This window comes from Symphalangus syndactylus, chromosome 14, assembly GCF_028878055.3.
Source record: "Symphalangus syndactylus isolate Jambi chromosome 14, NHGRI_mSymSyn1-v2.1_pri, whole genome shotgun sequence".
NCBI classification, from domain to species: Eukaryota; Metazoa; Chordata; class Mammalia; order Primates; family Hylobatidae; genus Symphalangus; species Symphalangus syndactylus.
The window spans coordinates 110,185,646-110,201,995 of record NC_072436.2 but is presented as its reverse complement, the minus strand read 5'-3'; the positions used below and the strand labels follow the sequence as shown (position 1 = coordinate 110,201,995).

Genomic DNA, 16,350 nt, shown 5'->3' with positions numbered 1-16,350 from the left:
CATATCTTAATTATCTATTATGGTGCACGTAACAGACATCACTAAGCTATCACATTTTTTTCTCCTGAAAACCTAAAAGAGTGCTTCCTGCTAACAGGTCAAAAAATAATGAAAAATAAAAACTAAATTAAGTAAACCTAAAAGAGGCCGTGAAATCTTTTTGTTCACTGCTCCAAATAGGCAATACTCTCATTGGCCAGCACTGGCACGTGTTGTAACATTTATTTGCCATTTCAATACTGCACAGAAAATTAGCTTCTCTTGACTAGGCATGGTGGTTCACACCTGTAATCCCAGCACTTTGGGAGGCCAAGGTGGGAGGATTGCTTGAGCCCAGGAGTTCAAGATCAGCCTGAGCAACATGGTGAAACCCCATTTCTCCAAAAAAGAAATACAAAAATTAGCCAGTTGTGGTGGCATGTGCCTATAGTCCCAGCTGCTCGGTAGGCTGAGATGGGAGGATCACTTGAGCCTGGGAGCCAGAGGTTGCCGAGATGGCACCACTGCACTCCAGCTTGGTCAATAGAGCCAGACCTTGTCTCAGGAGAAAAAAAACAAACAAGTGGCAAGCTTGGGGTCACACAGCCTGTAGCAGGTGGAAATTGAAGACTAAGTCTGTGTGATCAGAGTGTGTCATTAGACGCACGTCTTTGGTCCTCTCTCTTCTTCTCATCTACAAAAGACAGCCAACTCCGTAATCTCTTTTTCTTCTTTCTCTTCTTTTTTTTTTTTTTTTTTTTTTTTTTTGAGATGGAATCTCACTCTGTCGCCCAGGCTGGAGTGCAGTGGCACCATCTCGGCTCACTGCAACCTCTGACTCCTGGGTCGAAGTGATTCTCCTGCCTCAGCCTCCAAAGTAGCTGGGATTACAGGTGCCCACCGCCGCGCCCGGCTAATTTTGTATTTTTAGTAAAGACGGGGTTTCTCCACATTGGTCAGGCTGGTCTCGAACTCCCGACCTCAGGTGATCTACCCATCTCGGCCTCCCAAAGTGCTAGGATTATAGATGTGAGCCACCACGCCCGGCTGTTTTTCATTTTTATTATGATAAACGTAACATGAACCTTTTTAAGTGAAAATTCAGACCGTTTTAGAACATCCACAATGCTATGCAGTCGCCACCACTATCTAATTCCAGATCTTTTTCATCACCCCAGAGACCCCTGTACCCATTAAGCAGTCACCTCTTATTCCTCCCAGGACCCTGGCAACCATTGATTTATTTTCTGTCTTTGTAGATTTACCTACTCTTGAAGGTTCCTATAAATGGATTCATAGACTATGGGGCCTTTTACCTCTGCATTCATTCATATGGCATAAATATATTTTGAGATTTATCCATGTTGTAGCATGTGTCAGAACTTCATTCCTTTTTATGACTGAATAATATTTCGTTGTAAGGATAGACCACGTTTTGTTTATTCATTCATCCATTGATGGACATCTGCGCTTTTTCTACCTTTCGGCGATTGCGAATAGTGCTGCTATGTGTATTTGTTGGAGTCTCTGTTTTCGGTTCTTTGAGTTGATGCAAAAGTCATTTCCTTTTGCAGCCACCTAATACTTGGGGGGTGGAATTGCTGGGTCATGTAGTAGTAATTCTATGCTTAACTTTTTGAGGAACTCGTAATTCTTAAAAGGCCATGCCAACTCTAGGTCTGAGGGTTTAGGAGCTAATCCCTGCCTTCTTACTCCTCATCAACTGCCACCCCGGTGGATGCCCTCCAACATACCTGCCTCGAGAACCCCCTCCCCAGCTCAGTGACCCCAGCATCTCATTGACACGCTAAGTACATGCTCCCCGTCCCTCCCTGGGAGACTGCCTAAACACAGACCCTTCTATTCTTTCTAATTTTTTTTGTACCCATTAACTATGCACCTCCCATTCAACTCCCCCGCTACCCTTCCCAGCCTCTGGTAACCATCCTTCTTCTCTCTATGCCCATGACTTCAATCGATTTGATTTTTACATCCCACAAATAAGTGAGAACACACGCCGCTTGTCTTTGTGTGCCTGGCTTGTTTCACTTAACATGATGATCTCCAGTTCCATCCGTGTTGTTGCAAATGACTAGATTTTTTTTTTTTTTTTTTTTTTTTTTTTGACATGGAGTCTCGATCTGTCACCCAGGCTGGAGTGCAGTGGTGCCATCTCGGCTCACTGCAACCTCCGCCTTCCGGGTTCAAGCGATTCTCCTGCCTCAGCCTCACTAGTAGCTGGGACTACAGGCATGGGCCACCACACCCAGCCGATGTTTGTTTTTTGTAGAGATGGAGTTTCGCCATGTTCGCCAGGCTGGCCTCAGGTGATCCACCTGCCTCAGCCTCCCAAAGTGCTGGGATTACAGGTGTGAGCCACTGTGCTGAATAGTACTCTGTTGCGTGTATGAACCACATTTTCTTTATCCATTCATCTGTTATTGGACATTCAGGTTGCTTCCAAATCTTTGCTATTGTAAGCAGTGCTGCAACAAACGTAGGAGTGCAGATAACTCTTCGATGCTCTGAGTTCCTTTCTTTTGTGTATTTACCCAGTAGTGAGATTCCTGGATCATATGGTAGCTCAATTTTTAGTTTTTTGAGGAACCTCCAACTGTTCTCCATAGTGGTTGTACTAGTGTACATTCCCATTAACAATGTACCAGGGTTCCCTTTGTTCCGCATCCTCTCCAGCATTTGTTATTGCCTGTCTTTTGGATATAAGCCATTTTAACTGGGGTGAGATGGCAAATCTTTGTAGTTTTGATTTGCCTTCTCTGATGATCAGTGATGTCAAGCACCTTTTCATATGCTTGTTTGCCATTTGTATGTCTTCTTTTGAGAAATATCTATTCAAATCTTTTGTCCATTTTTTGATCAAATTATGAGATTTTTTTCTATAGAGTTGTTTGAGCTCCTTTGTGTATTCTGGTTATTAATCCCTTGTCAGAGGAGTAGTTTGTAAATATTTTCTCTTGTTCTGTGGGTTGCTTCTTCACTTTGTTGATTGTATCCTTTGCTGGAGCACAGACCGTTCTGGATGCAACTAGAGCAGCTGGGCTTGCTCCTCCCTTTGAAAGGGTCTCCAGAGGGTTCTATCAATCAAGATCAGCCTAGAAATTGTTGCTGGGAGTTGGCTCCAGCTGACCACACCCTCACCTTCCCTCCCAGTGCTCTATGATTTCATACCACAGCCACTCTCACTGTGCACCAGGATCCTTAGCTACTCTGGGTCATCATACACCTCTGAGCACTTGCCTTATCCCTGCTTTCTTCTTTGCCTTTTGAAATCTCCTAACTTTTGAAGATGCAGCTCAGGCACCACCTCCCTGACATTGTCACCCTAGCCAGAATGAATCTCCCCGTGTTCCCTTAGCACCTCACTCACACCAGCAAAATAGTCATGATCCTGTTCTATCTTATGCAGAATTTGTTGTTGACAGTGAACTGGAAAATTTTTATGTACGTATCATGCTGGGTTATTTTAAGAAATTATTCACATGATGGGTAAAGCAGCCTAGTACATTAAATTCTTCCATTTTCTTTCCGCTCATAGTTCTCTGCCACTAAATTATGAGCTTCAGAAAGAAAGCAATTTATCCATCTTAGTTTCTCCTAAGAGAAGTGATGCCTTGGCCAGGAGCGGTGCTCATGCCAGTAATCCAAACCCTTTGGGAGTCCAAGATGGGAGGATCACTTGAGCTCAGGAGTTCGAGACCAGCCTGGGCAACATAGCAAGACCTCATCTCTACTAAAAATTTTAAAAAATTAGCCAGGCATGATGGCACATGCCTGTAGTCCCAGCTACTTGGACGGCTGAGATGGGAAGATTGCTAGAGCCCGGGTGATAGAGGCTACAGTGAGCCCTGATCGCCCCACTGCACTCCAGCCTGGGCGACAGAGTGAGACCCTGTCAGAGAGAGAGAGAGAGAGAGAGATTGTATCTAAATGATGCAGTGCCTTGCTGATAACAGGTGCCTAATTAACTTTTATTGATTGAATTACTGGGTGAGAGGGAGTGAATGAATGACATTAACTCTTCCAATTGTTTGAAATATATTGTGCTAAGAATTAATGTCTAACAGAGATCAGATTTTGTTATAAGGTCAATTTTCAACTGCGGGCCACCAAAATGTCACCACGGTATATTTTCCTATGTGACATTTTGTAATTGAAAGCATGTGGGTTTGGCTCTCACTTTTGCAGAATATTCACATGTTGAGTCCTCTGACATACTCGGAGTTTCAAAAACATGTTTAATGGAAATTGAATTGTGTGACGCCTCAGTGCTCCCTGTTTGAGACAAGTGGTTTTAAGCGAAAGACATCAACTGCACTTTCTACATAGTTACTGTGTTGCTAAATTAATAGGCTTACAATGAGTCGGATATGCTGGAACAGAAAACAAAATCTACATAGTTACTGTGTTGCTAAATTAATAGGCTTTCATTGAGTCAGATATCCTAGAATAGAAAAAAAAAAATCCATTGAGTTATTAAGAAAAGAGTTTGGGCCGTGCACGGTGGCTCACACCTGTAATACCAGCACTGTGGGAGGCCGAGGCGGGTGGATCACAAGGTCAGGAGATTGAGAACCTCCTGGCCAATATGGTGAAACCCCGTCTCTACTAAAAATACACAAATTAGCTGGGTGTGGTGGCACGTGCCTATAATCCCAGCTACTCAGGAGGCTGAGGCAGCAGAATCGCTTGAACCAGGGAGTCAGAGGTTGCAGTGAGCCCAGATCACGCCACTGCACTCCAGCCTGGCAACAGAGCGAGACTCCGCCTCAAAAAATAAGAGTTTGGTTTCTCAGTTAATTCATGGCCACACTTTCCAAGCCCACACTTTCTCAAAAAGTTTCCTGTGGTGAAAAGCAATAAAATTTATTCTGTGAACTAGGTCATTTTTATTCATGAAGCCTCATATCAACAATAGCTAGGGGCCGGGCACGGTGACTCATGCCTGTAATCTCAGCACCTTGGGAGGCCAAGGCAGGCAGATCACTTTAGCTCAGGAGTTCAAGACCAGCCTTCACAACATGACAAAAACCTGGGTTCACTGAAAATACAAAAATTAGCTGGGCGTGGTGGCGTTCGCCTGTAGTTCCAAGTACTTGGGAGGTGGCAGGATGGCCTGAGCCTGGGGGAGGCAGAGGTTGCAGTGAGCCGAGATTACACCACTGCACTCCAGCCTGAGTGACAGAGCCAGATCCTGTCTCAATAAAAACCAAAAACAAAAACACCCAGGTGTTTTGTTATTAGCTGGATTAACTGATGTTACAATGCATAGAGGCAGGGGCTTTGGGGTCAGACAGTCTCAGGTAAGCCTATGACCGAGGCCAAATGTCATAACCTCTCTGACCCTCCCTTTTATCATCTCTGGACAGGGAGATTACCCTACTCCTGTAGATGGTTGAGCAAAGTGAAGGGAGTAATGTACCCTTCAGAATGTCTCACACAGACCAGGCACCATGGCTCATGCCTATAATCCCAGCACTTTAGGAGCCAAGATGGGAGGATCACTGTGAGCCCAGGAGTTTGAGACCAGCCTGGGCAACATAGCGAGATATCTGTCTCTAAAAAAATGTGTTTAAAAATTACCTGGGCATGGTGGTGCATGCCTGTAGTCCCAGCTACTTGGGGGGGTCTAAGGTGGGAGGATCTCTTGAGCCCAGGAGTTCAAGGCTGCAGTGAGCAATGATCACGCCACTGCACTCTAGTCTCTAGCCCTTTTTTGTCTTAAAGAAAAAAAAAAAAAGACCCTGTTTGAATGCTGGATCATCTCAGTGGGTAGAGGGTGTCAGGACTCTGGCCCAGCCCTGTCTAGTCAACCATGGCCAATAGGGCCAGGTCTACGCCCCTGTAGAGGAATGGGGAAGTATCTGAGAATGGGGAAGAATGAAGTGCAGAGCAGACACCCCAGAGGATACTTCCTGCAACAGCCCAACCCCACCCCACCCGTGATAGTACCTCAGTTGCCTGAAGACAGGATAATGACCTGTCTCTGTCTTCTAGGAGCTGCCTCCTAGGGCTCTGGGGATGAAACGAGATGGTTCTACAGCACCAGCTGAGAGCCTGCACAGAGCAAGTGCCCAGTACTTGATAATACTTAGAGGGCAAGGACGGCCTCTAATTGATCTTTGTGTGCCCTTGTGCCCACTGGAGGGTCCGGCACATGGTAGGTGTACCATGAATGTTCGTAGCACAAATGCATCAATGGCAACCACCTCCCTCCTTCATTCACTCTTTCCTTCTAATAATACAGTCAACATTCTATTAGCTCTATGGGCAGCCAGAGCATGCTGCCAACTTGCCATCCTGGGCTGGGTGCCTGATTCTCCACACTATTCCTGCCCTGTGCTGCTGAGCTCACGTGTTTCCCAGCACCTGCACCTGTAATCTGAACCCGCCTGTCGTTCCTCCTTGCCCTGCTCTGTCTGTTTGGATTCAGGCCTCCCCTCCAGCTGTGGGATTTCTCTAGGTCTGTATTTATCACCTCTGGTTGGCACTTCCTGTATGCTGTCATCACAGGAGCAGAGGGGTGGGAGAAGCCTCTTGGTCTTCATCCAGGTCTAGGATGGAATTTCTGTCCACTGTGGGGCTGGGTGGAGTCAGGAAGCCCAAGCGAGGGCTGCATGAGGAGAGGGCTGCGTCCCCAGGGTCTGTCACAGAGTAAGTTTCAGGTGTTACAACTCGCAATAAATCCATGCATTAGGCACAAGCCAGGAATCCTGAGCCAGACATCTCTCAACCCCAACGCTGGCTCCACCACCAACTTGCTGTGTCCTGGGTAAATCACATGGCTTCTTTTTAAAAAATAAATTGTTTTACTTTGTTTACTGTCCAAAGTACTCATTAATTGTTTATTTATCAAGAGAAAATATTTCTAATTTTTTGTGTGTGAGACGGTGTCTGACTCTATCGCCCGGACTGGAGTGCAGTGGTGTGATCTCGCCTCACTGCCATCTCCGCCTCCCAGGTTCAAGCAATTCTTGTGCCTCAGACTCCTGAGTAGCTGAGATTACAGGCGTGCGACACCACACCCAGCTAATTTTTGTATTTTTAGTAGAGACAGTTTTACCATGTTGGACAGGCTGATCTTGACCTGCTGATCTCAAGTGGTCCACCTGCCTTGGCCTCCCAAAATTCTGGGATTACAGGAGTGAGCCACCATGCCGGCCCAAAGAGAAACTACTTCTTAGCCCCCATATTCATGTTTCATAGTTCAGGAACACAGGTCAGTGATAAACTTCTAGGTAACTCAACCCAAAGAAATTCTTTATATTCCAAAATCACTTTGCACTCTGAACACTAACAGCTGTCCTCATCGCTTCTACATATGCCTTCTTTGTTGGTTCAGCCACAGCAAACTTATAGAGAGCTGCAACGGTCAGGGATAGAATGACTGCTCCAACAACGCGAAATCGCAGACACTGGACCAGAAGGCCACACACCTGAGTTTTGTCAAAGCACTGGAAGCCCTGGTAGTTGTCCTTGATAGGTACGTCAACCTCAACACCAATGTCTTTCCTGGATCACTTTTCTTTTTTTTTTTTTTAATTGTTATTTTAAAAATCACACACATAACATAAAATTTAGCATCTTCACCATTTTTAAGTATACAGTACAGTATTATAAGCACTATTTGTTGTATAGTGAAGCTCCAGAACTACTTCTTCCTGCAAACTGAAACTCCAAACACACTAAACAACCTCCTTTTTTCCCTTCCCCCAGCCCTTGGCAACCACCATTCCTCTTTTTCTGTTTCTCTTTTTTTTCCTCCCTTGAGACAGAGTCTTGCTCTGTCACCCAGGCTGGAGTGCAGTGGTGCGATCTCAGCTCACTGCAACCTCTGCCTTCCGAGTTGAAGTGATTCTCCTGCCTCAGCCTCCCAAGTAGCTGGGATTACAGGGGCTCGCATCCACGCCCAGATAATTTTTTATATTTTTGGTAGAGACGGGGTTTCCCCATGTTGACCAGGCTGGTCTTGAACTCCTGACCTCAAGTGATCCACCCACCTTGGCCACCCAAAGTGCTGGGATTACAGGCATGAGCCACCATGCCCAGACCCTCTTTCTGTTTCTAGGAGGTTGACTACTTTAGCTGTTTCATATGACAGGAATCATGCAGTATCTGACCTTTTGTGACTGGCTTATTTCACCTAGCATAATGTCTTCCAGCCTCATCCATGTTGCAGCATATAACAGGATTTCCTCCTTTTTTAAGGCTGCATTATATTCCACTGTGTGGATACAGCATATTTTTTCCCATTCATCTGTCAATGAATGTCTAGGTTGCTTCCACCTCTTTGCTATTGTGAATAATGCTACAGTGAACATGGGTTAAAATACATCACATCTGGAGCCTCAGTTTCCTCATCTGTAAAATGGGGATAATCACACCTGCCCCATTGTTGCTGGCACGTGAAAGAAGCCTGATAAATCATGTTCCTAGCCTTTCACTTTTCCTTCAAGGTGCTTCTCCCCATTATAATGATGCCCTTGTTTATGTTATGATTCATTTCATTCTCTTTGTTCCTCATGAGGATGTAAGCTCCAGGCCTGCCTCATTCATCCCTGTATGTCCAGTCTGAGAAAGAGTACTTGGTACAAAATCAGCACTCAATAGAGTACTCGTTGCAAAATAAATAGAGGGATTTTGATGGAGTGTTTGGGCTAAGTGTTGCATGACTGTGAGGTTTGCTGACTCTGGGGTCACACACATCTGAGTTCTGCTTTCAGATCCACCACTTAACCTCTCTGTGCCTCAATTTCCTCCTCTGCAAAAAGACCATGGAGCATGGTTGTACATGTTAATAATAGTAACAAATATTAATCATACTGTATATAAAGCTTTTTGTGCAGCATGCGTCACACAGAAAGGACTCGGGAAACGGGGTCCGGGAAGAGGAATGACACATGAATGGTGCTGTTGCTGTTCTGAGATACAAATTTTCTTCTGAGACACAATACCGTCTATGTAAAAAATACACGTACCAATTAAAAAAACAGGTTTTTAGCAGAAAGATCTACAGACAGAAGGATGCACACAAAACACATTTAAATGATGTTCTGGGGAGAGGGAACAGGGAGCAAGGAGAGATGATAAAAGGAAACAAACTGGGGGATAGGGGGTGCTCCAGGCTCCCAATAAGAGTGGCAATCAGGGCTGGACACGGTGGTTCATACCTGTAATACCTGTAATCCCAGCACTTTGGGAGGCCAAGGCAGGCAGATTACTGGAGGTCAGAAGTTCGACACCAGACTAGCCAACATAGTGAAAGCCTGTCTCTACTAAAAAAAAAAAAAAACATAGCTGAGTGTGGTAGCACATGCCTGTAGTCCCAGCTACTCGGGAGGCTGATGTTGCAGTGAACCGAGATCGAGCCACTGTGCTCCAGCCTGGGCGATAGAATGAAACTCCATCTCAAAAAAAAAAAAAAAAAAAAAAAAAAAATGAATTAAAGTATGTATTCAGTATAATATAGTTTTTGGTGTTTTTGTTTTTGAGACAGGGTCTCACTTTGTCACCCAGGCTGGAGAGCAGTGGCACGATTCTGGCTCACTGCAGCCTCAAATTCCTGGGCTCAAGCGATCCTCCCACCTCAGCCTCCTGAGTAGCTGGGACTATAGGCATGCACCACCACACCCAGCTAATTTTTAAAGTTTTTGTGATGATGGGATCTTGCTATGCTGTCCAGACTAGTCTGGAACTCCTGGCCTGAAGAAATCCTTGGTCTCCCGATGTGCTGAGATGACAGGTGTGAGCCACCTTGCCTGGCCTAATATATAAAGTGCATGTTCAGTATAAAACCCAAGCATTTGACAATGTCAGAAGAACCTTCTCCACTAGGTGGGAAGTGGTGGGGATGGGATCTTTGGCTGAGAGGGGAGTGGTCTTCATGGGCCTAAGCCTGCCTTTCTGGTTTCTTTCAGGGTGGCAGCACGCAAAGGGCATCCCTGTCCCTCAAGGGGTCATGGCCTCCATGTTGCTTGCCCAGCGCCTGGCCTGCAGCTTCCAGCACAGCTACCGCCTGCTGGTGCCTGGTAAGCCCCGGGGGTCTTGATAAAAACTGGTACTAATGGAAGACATCATCCAGACTAGGGATTCCTGGGCTGGAAGAGCCCTTGGGGATAAAGGGACCAGCCAGTGAGTGTTTCTGGGACTGTCCCACTGTATTAGTCTGTTCTTAGGCTGCTAATAAAGACACACCCGAGACTGGATATTTTATGAAGAAAAAGAGGTTTAATGGTCTCACAGTTTCACATGGCTGGGGAGGCCTCACAATCATGGCGGAAGGTGAAGGAGGAACAAAGGCACGTCTTACATGGTGACAGGCAAGAGAGCGTGTGCAGGGGAACTGCCCTTTATAAAACCATCAGATCGTGTGAGACTTACTCGATTGACTATCATGAGAATAGCATGGGAAAGATCCACCTCCATGATTCAATTACCTCCCACTGGGTCCCTCCCATGACATGTGGGAATTATGGGAGCTACGATTCAAGATGAGATTCGAATGCGGACACAGCCAAACCACATCACCCACTATCTATAAAACTATCACTGTCGCCACCTCCTTTCCCTCTCCCATCTCTGTCATATAATCCTGTCCCAAGTGCTTCAGTCTGATGGGATGAGATCCACCCTGGAGCCACTCTGCCTGCAGGTAGGCGATGGCCTCCACAGCCAGACGGTCCCAGGCCATCTCTGCAGGGACCGCTGGGGAAAACACACAACTGGGGTTGCTGCTAAGGAACAAAGAAAGCCATAGACGACTTTGAAATTGACCTAAAGGCCAGCTGTGCTTCAAGGTCACTGGATCACTGGATGGGAGGCACCATCTTAGGAATGTCTCACCCCCACTCCACCCCACACCCATGGCCACCTGCACAGGCTCCTCCTTCCTTCTGTTTGACCTCTTTGAGACCTCCCTCCCAACAGTCCCACGAGGCAGGCTCAAGTGAATCCCATTTTATAGGTAAGAGAACTGAGGCTTAGAGAAGCAAACCATTTGCCCAAGGTCACACAGCCACTTGCAAGTAACTCTGTCCGGCTCCAATGCTAAGTACTCCTCCATGTGCCTCCACGTGGGTCTGGAGACAGAGCCGCCAGCAGGAGCCTCCCTTTAGATGCCCCGCGATTGGCCTCCTGCAGAGATATAAACTGCCTGCCTCGGGCCTGGCCATGAAATAGGTTCAGAAAGACCAGTGAGCCTCCAGTCTGTCCCCAGCTCTCTCAGAGCCCCTGTGCTTGTCATCATGGTGTCCCTTGTTGTCAGGCCTTACTGCCTTCTGAAGATAAACTGCTAGCCATGTCCTTGGTCTGCTTGTTGAATGCTGGTGTGTATGTCCCAGGTGGGATAAACAGTAGGAGTGTTCACCCCTCCCCAAGGAGTATTAGTAGGCTTTATTTTAAAATAAACATCTTGGCCGGGCGCAGTGGCTCACGACTGTAATCCCAGCACTTTGGGAAGCAAGGTGGGCAGATCACCTGAGGTCAGGAGTTCGAGACCAGCCTGGCCAACATGGTGAAACGCCGTCTGTACCAAAAATACAAAAATTAGCCAGGCGTGGTGGTGGATGCCTGTAATCCCAACTACTCAGGAGGCTGAGGCAGGAGAATCGTTTGAATCCAGGAGGTGGAGATAGCAGTGAGCTGGACTGTGCCACTGCACTCCAGCCTGGGCAATAGCAAGGCTATGTCTCAAAAAAATAAAAAATAAATAAACAAACATCTTATTTTTTAGTAATTTTAGATTTACAGAGAAGTTACAAAGATATTACAGGGAGACCCCATATGGCCCTCACCAGTTTCCTCCTTTGTTAACATCTTACATCACCAAGATGCAGTTGTCAACACTAAGAAACTATCTGGCCAGGCGTGGTGGCTCACTCCTGTAATCCCAGCACTTTGGGAGGCCGAGGCAGGAGGATCACCTGAGGTCAGGAGTTCGAGACCAGCCTGGCCAACATGGTGAAACCTCATCTCTACTAAAAATACAAAAAAAAAAAAATTAGCCGGGTGTGGTGGCAGGCACCTGTAATCCCAGCTACTTGGGAGGCTGAGGCAGAAGAAGCACTTGAACCTAGAAGGCGGAGGTTGCAGTAAGCTGAGATTGACCCACTGTACTTCAGCCTGAGTGAGAGACTGAGATTCCATATCAAAAGAAAAAAAAAAAGAAAGAAACTAGCTGACTAGCTGGGCACAGTGGCTCACACCTGTAACCCCAGCAATTTGGGAGGCTGAAGCAGGAGGATCACTTGAGCCCAGGGGTTTGAGACCAGCCTGGGCAACATAGGGAGACCCTGTCTCTATGAAAAATACAAAACTCAACTGGGCATGGTGACATGTGCTTGTAGTCTCAGCTACTGGGGAGGCTGAAGCGGGAGGATTGCCTGACCCTGGGAGATCGAGGCTGCAGTGAGCCATGATCATGCCACAGCACTCCAGCCTGGGTGGCCTTGTCTTCAAATAATAATAATAGGTAAATAAATTTTTAAAGACACTAAGAAACTGACCTTGGTATGTTACCATTAACCAGACTCCAGACTTTTATTTGGCTGTCACTCATTTATCCTTTAATGTCTTTTTCTGCTCCAGGATCCAATCCAGGTACACACATTGCATTGACTTGTCTCATCTTCCATGGCCTCCTCTGGTCTGTGACGGTTTCTCAGTCTTTTCCTTATTCTTCTTGACCTTGATAGTTTTAAGAAGTTATCAATGGCTTTTGAGGTTTCGCTTTTCCTTTTTTATTTTGTGTGTGTGTGTGTGTGTGTTTGTGTGTGTGTGTGTGTGTTTTTGAGATGGAGTCTCGCTCTGTTGGCCAGGGTAGAGTGGTGCCACGGTGCAATCTCGACTCACTGCAACCTCCACGTCCCGGGTTCAAGTGATCCTCCTGCCTCAGCCTCCCAAGTAGCTGGAATTACAGGCACCTGCCACCATGCCTGGCTAATTTTTATATTTTTTGTAGAGACAGGGTTTTACCATGTTGGCCAGGCTAGTCTCCAACTCCTGACCTCAAGTGATCCACCCATCTCGGCCTCCCAAAGTGTTGGGATTACTGGCGTGAGCCATTGCACCCGGCCGAGGTTTTGCTTTATTTATTTATTTATTTGTTTATTTATAAGAGAGGCATATTAATGTTTACCCATAATTATGCTAAAACAAATCAGAAAGATATAGGTATGGAGGGTTCCAAGTCAGAAAGAGAGTCTGGCACAGACGATTCATTCATTCCATAACTAAGGCTGTTGGGCACCTACTGCATGCCAAGTGCTGTGCTGGGTATTGAGGATGTGGCACTGAAGAAAGAGATGTGGCTTTTGTGGAGCTCCAGCCTGGTGGCGCATGTGGCACCATCTTTAAAGGTCATTCTCAAGGACATCTGAGCCTTCCTAAGGAGACACCATGGGAAGAGCACTAGATCAAGATTCATGTGGTTGGGTTACCGGCTTCACCACACATTAACCAAGTGAGCCTAACCGATAGACCTTATCCAAGCCTCAGTTTTCTCATCAGGAAAATGGGTCTAATAATCGTATCCTTCCTATTTCACAAATTTCTTGCATTAGAAGAAATGGTTCATATGGGCCAGGCACAGTGGCTCACACATATAATACCAACACTTTGGGAGGCTGAGGCGGGTGGATCACCTGAGGTCAGGAGTTCAGGACCAGCCTGGCCAACATGATGAAACTCCATCTCTACTAAAAATACAAAAATTAGCTGGGCATGGTGGTGCGCACCCATAATCCCAGCTACTTGAGAGGCTGAGGCAGGAGAATCACTTAGAACCCTGGAGGCAGAGGTTATGGTTCATGTGAAAGCACTTTATTTGTATTTACAGTAAGGTGGGTCCTAACTCCCATTTTACAAGCATGGAAATACAGGCACAATGCAAAAAAAAAAAAAAATAGAAATGGCTAAATCACAGAGTTCCTTACCTTTACCTCTTCTGCATTTTCTTGGCTGGAGCTGAATCTTTTCTGGCACATTTATGATTTAGAAAACCATATGGTGAGATTTTGTGTTTTCCTTTGACTTATCGATTTGGGATATCTAGTAAGCCAGAATATGGTTTTTTAAGAATACCAAAACACAGTGTTGGCAAAGATACACGAATATGTGTACTCTCGTACACTGCTTTTAGGCAAGTAGCAACCAGGGGAAGGATTAAAAAATGATAGGAATTACAGCTTACTTTTAACCCATTTAGCCCTCACCACCACTCCTTAAGGTAAAGGAAACTTCAAGTCAGGGAAATTAAGTTGCCAGAGCCACAGAGCTGATACGCGGCTGAGCCAGGCTTTTAAGCTAAGCCCAGTTGGCTCCAGGACCCGAGCCACTGTATTGGTTATCTGCTGCCACATAACACATACCTCCAAATTTAGCACATTGGGATCCTATGTTTATTATGTCACAGTTTCTGTGGGTTGGGAATCCAGGGGTAAGTTAGCTAGATCCTCTGTCTCAAGGTCTGTCATGAGGGTGTAATGGAGCTGTCAGCCGGGGCTGTGGTCTCATCTGATGGCTCAACTTGGCGGTTGGAGGATTCACTGGCCGTCCCACTTACAGGGTTGCGGCTGGATTCAGCTTTTTGGAGGCTGTCAGCCAGAAGCCACTGTCAGTTCCTCGATATGTGGACCTCTTCACAGAGCCGCTTACAATGTGGCAACTGCTCCCTCAAAGCAAGAGAGGGTGCCAAAAATGGAAGCCTCAGCCTGCAACCATACCCACTGCATTTTCCTGCTTCTCCATGGTGTCTCCACCAGGTCACTGTGAGGCCATTAAAGTGACGATAGTTAACGATCTGACATGGTGTTCCCAATGGCATCATTTTATGCCTCCCCAAAATTAATAATCTTACGTTGGTAGATAGGATACAGAGAGTGGGAGACCACATCAAAATTGTTATCGCTGGGTAGAAAATTAAATGTGTTTTCTTTTTTCCATGTTGCTTATTGGTATCTTCCTCAATAAGCATTTTATCACAAAATAAGTGGGGTGGACAGTTGCAGGAGCAGATTAAAAAAAAATTTTAACAGAAAAGCAGAGCAAACAACTCCAGTTGGACTTAACCTTCATTCTGGCCAGGCTCACATACAGAGCTTTGGCCGTTTGGGAACACGACATTCGTTTATCACGCTCGGTCTAAAGATCAAGAGAACATTAAAAATGTTTGCTGGCCGCTGCATAGTTTGGAGCTAAAGATGGACTCTGGCTTGGCATGGCCACTGAGGGCCGTGAGCCCCAGAGGGCCAGGCTGGATGGACCATTCACCCGCTGTGTCTGGTCTTATGTGTCAATAACACACTCTTGCCTTCTGGATGTGTTATTTTATTCATAAATGAAAATGCTTGATCATTCAGTATTAATTCAAACTGGTTTTTTGCATCTTTGTGATCATGATCAAAATTTGCCTTTGGGAGAAGTGTGTGGTTTTGCTGCAAATGTTTCATTCAAAGGCTAGCACTAGATGAAATCAAAGATAGCCTCAGTTCCATTCATAGCTTCTAGGAAACAGGTCAGATGGGCAAGTTTCCTGCTAACCACTTGCTAGCTGTGTGATCTTGGGCAAATTAATTAACCTCTCTGAGCCTCACTGTCTTCTTCTGTAATGTAAGAATAATAACATTTACGTCATAGGGGTTTATGAGAATTAAATGAGATAAGCCATGTAAATTGCTCCGGATGATTCCTGGTTTGTTCACCCTAAGTGCTCAATACACACTTGAATCTGCTTGTATGTCTTCATAGATGAGATCCAAGACAAGGTTTACTTGTCCCTTCAATTTTTGTTCTGTTCTCTTGTGGTGTATGGTGTTATATGTCATCATTAAGAGAATATTCAATAATATTATTTGGTGATTTTCCTCTTTTAAAAATGCCAACATTGAGATATAGAAGGAAAAGCAGTAGTATTGGGATTGCAAGAACCTGGGTTCCAGTACTGACTCTTCAACTCATTAGCTGTGTGACATTGGGAAGGTCACTTAACGTCTCTGATCCTCATCTGTAAACTGTGAACAACAATACCTATCTATATTGTTGTATTTAATTGTGGATTACTTAAAATAGATGGGAGTTTGCCTAAATAGGGCCAGCCTAGCATTTTAGTAAAGACTGAATATGTGTTAATTTCCCCATTCCCCACCTTTCTGATAGCGCAGTTGCAAACAAACTTAATGGAAAACATGATAGGAACTGATACAGTTCTTGGAACAGACCCATCTGCCTTGCACCTGTCCTCAGCATTTCTGGCTTGTGCCCCATAGCTCCCAGTTGGCCAGTTCTCATCCTTTCTTCACCACGTCTCCCAGCTCCTGTTTCCCCATGGCCTTGACATCCTCACTATTGCAGCTCCAC

General features: G+C 45.6%; 1 protein-coding gene across 7 annotated transcripts in view; it reads left to right on the top strand.

Annotated features, from left to right (window-relative positions):
- ABAT (4-aminobutyrate aminotransferase) overlaps positions 1 to 16,350 on the top strand; it is a 103,451-nt gene that overhangs the window by 45,475 nt on the left and 41,626 nt on the right. For all 7 annotated transcript variants that reach the window (XM_055241283.2, XM_055241282.2, XM_055241280.2 and 4 more), the window contains exon 2: positions 9,915 to 10,025. In XM_055241283.2, the coding sequence (XP_055097258.1) occupies positions 9,956 to 10,025 (70 nt within the window). In that variant the 5' untranslated portion in view covers positions 9,915 to 9,955. The remainder of the gene's footprint in view (positions 1 to 9,914; positions 10,026 to 16,350) is intronic.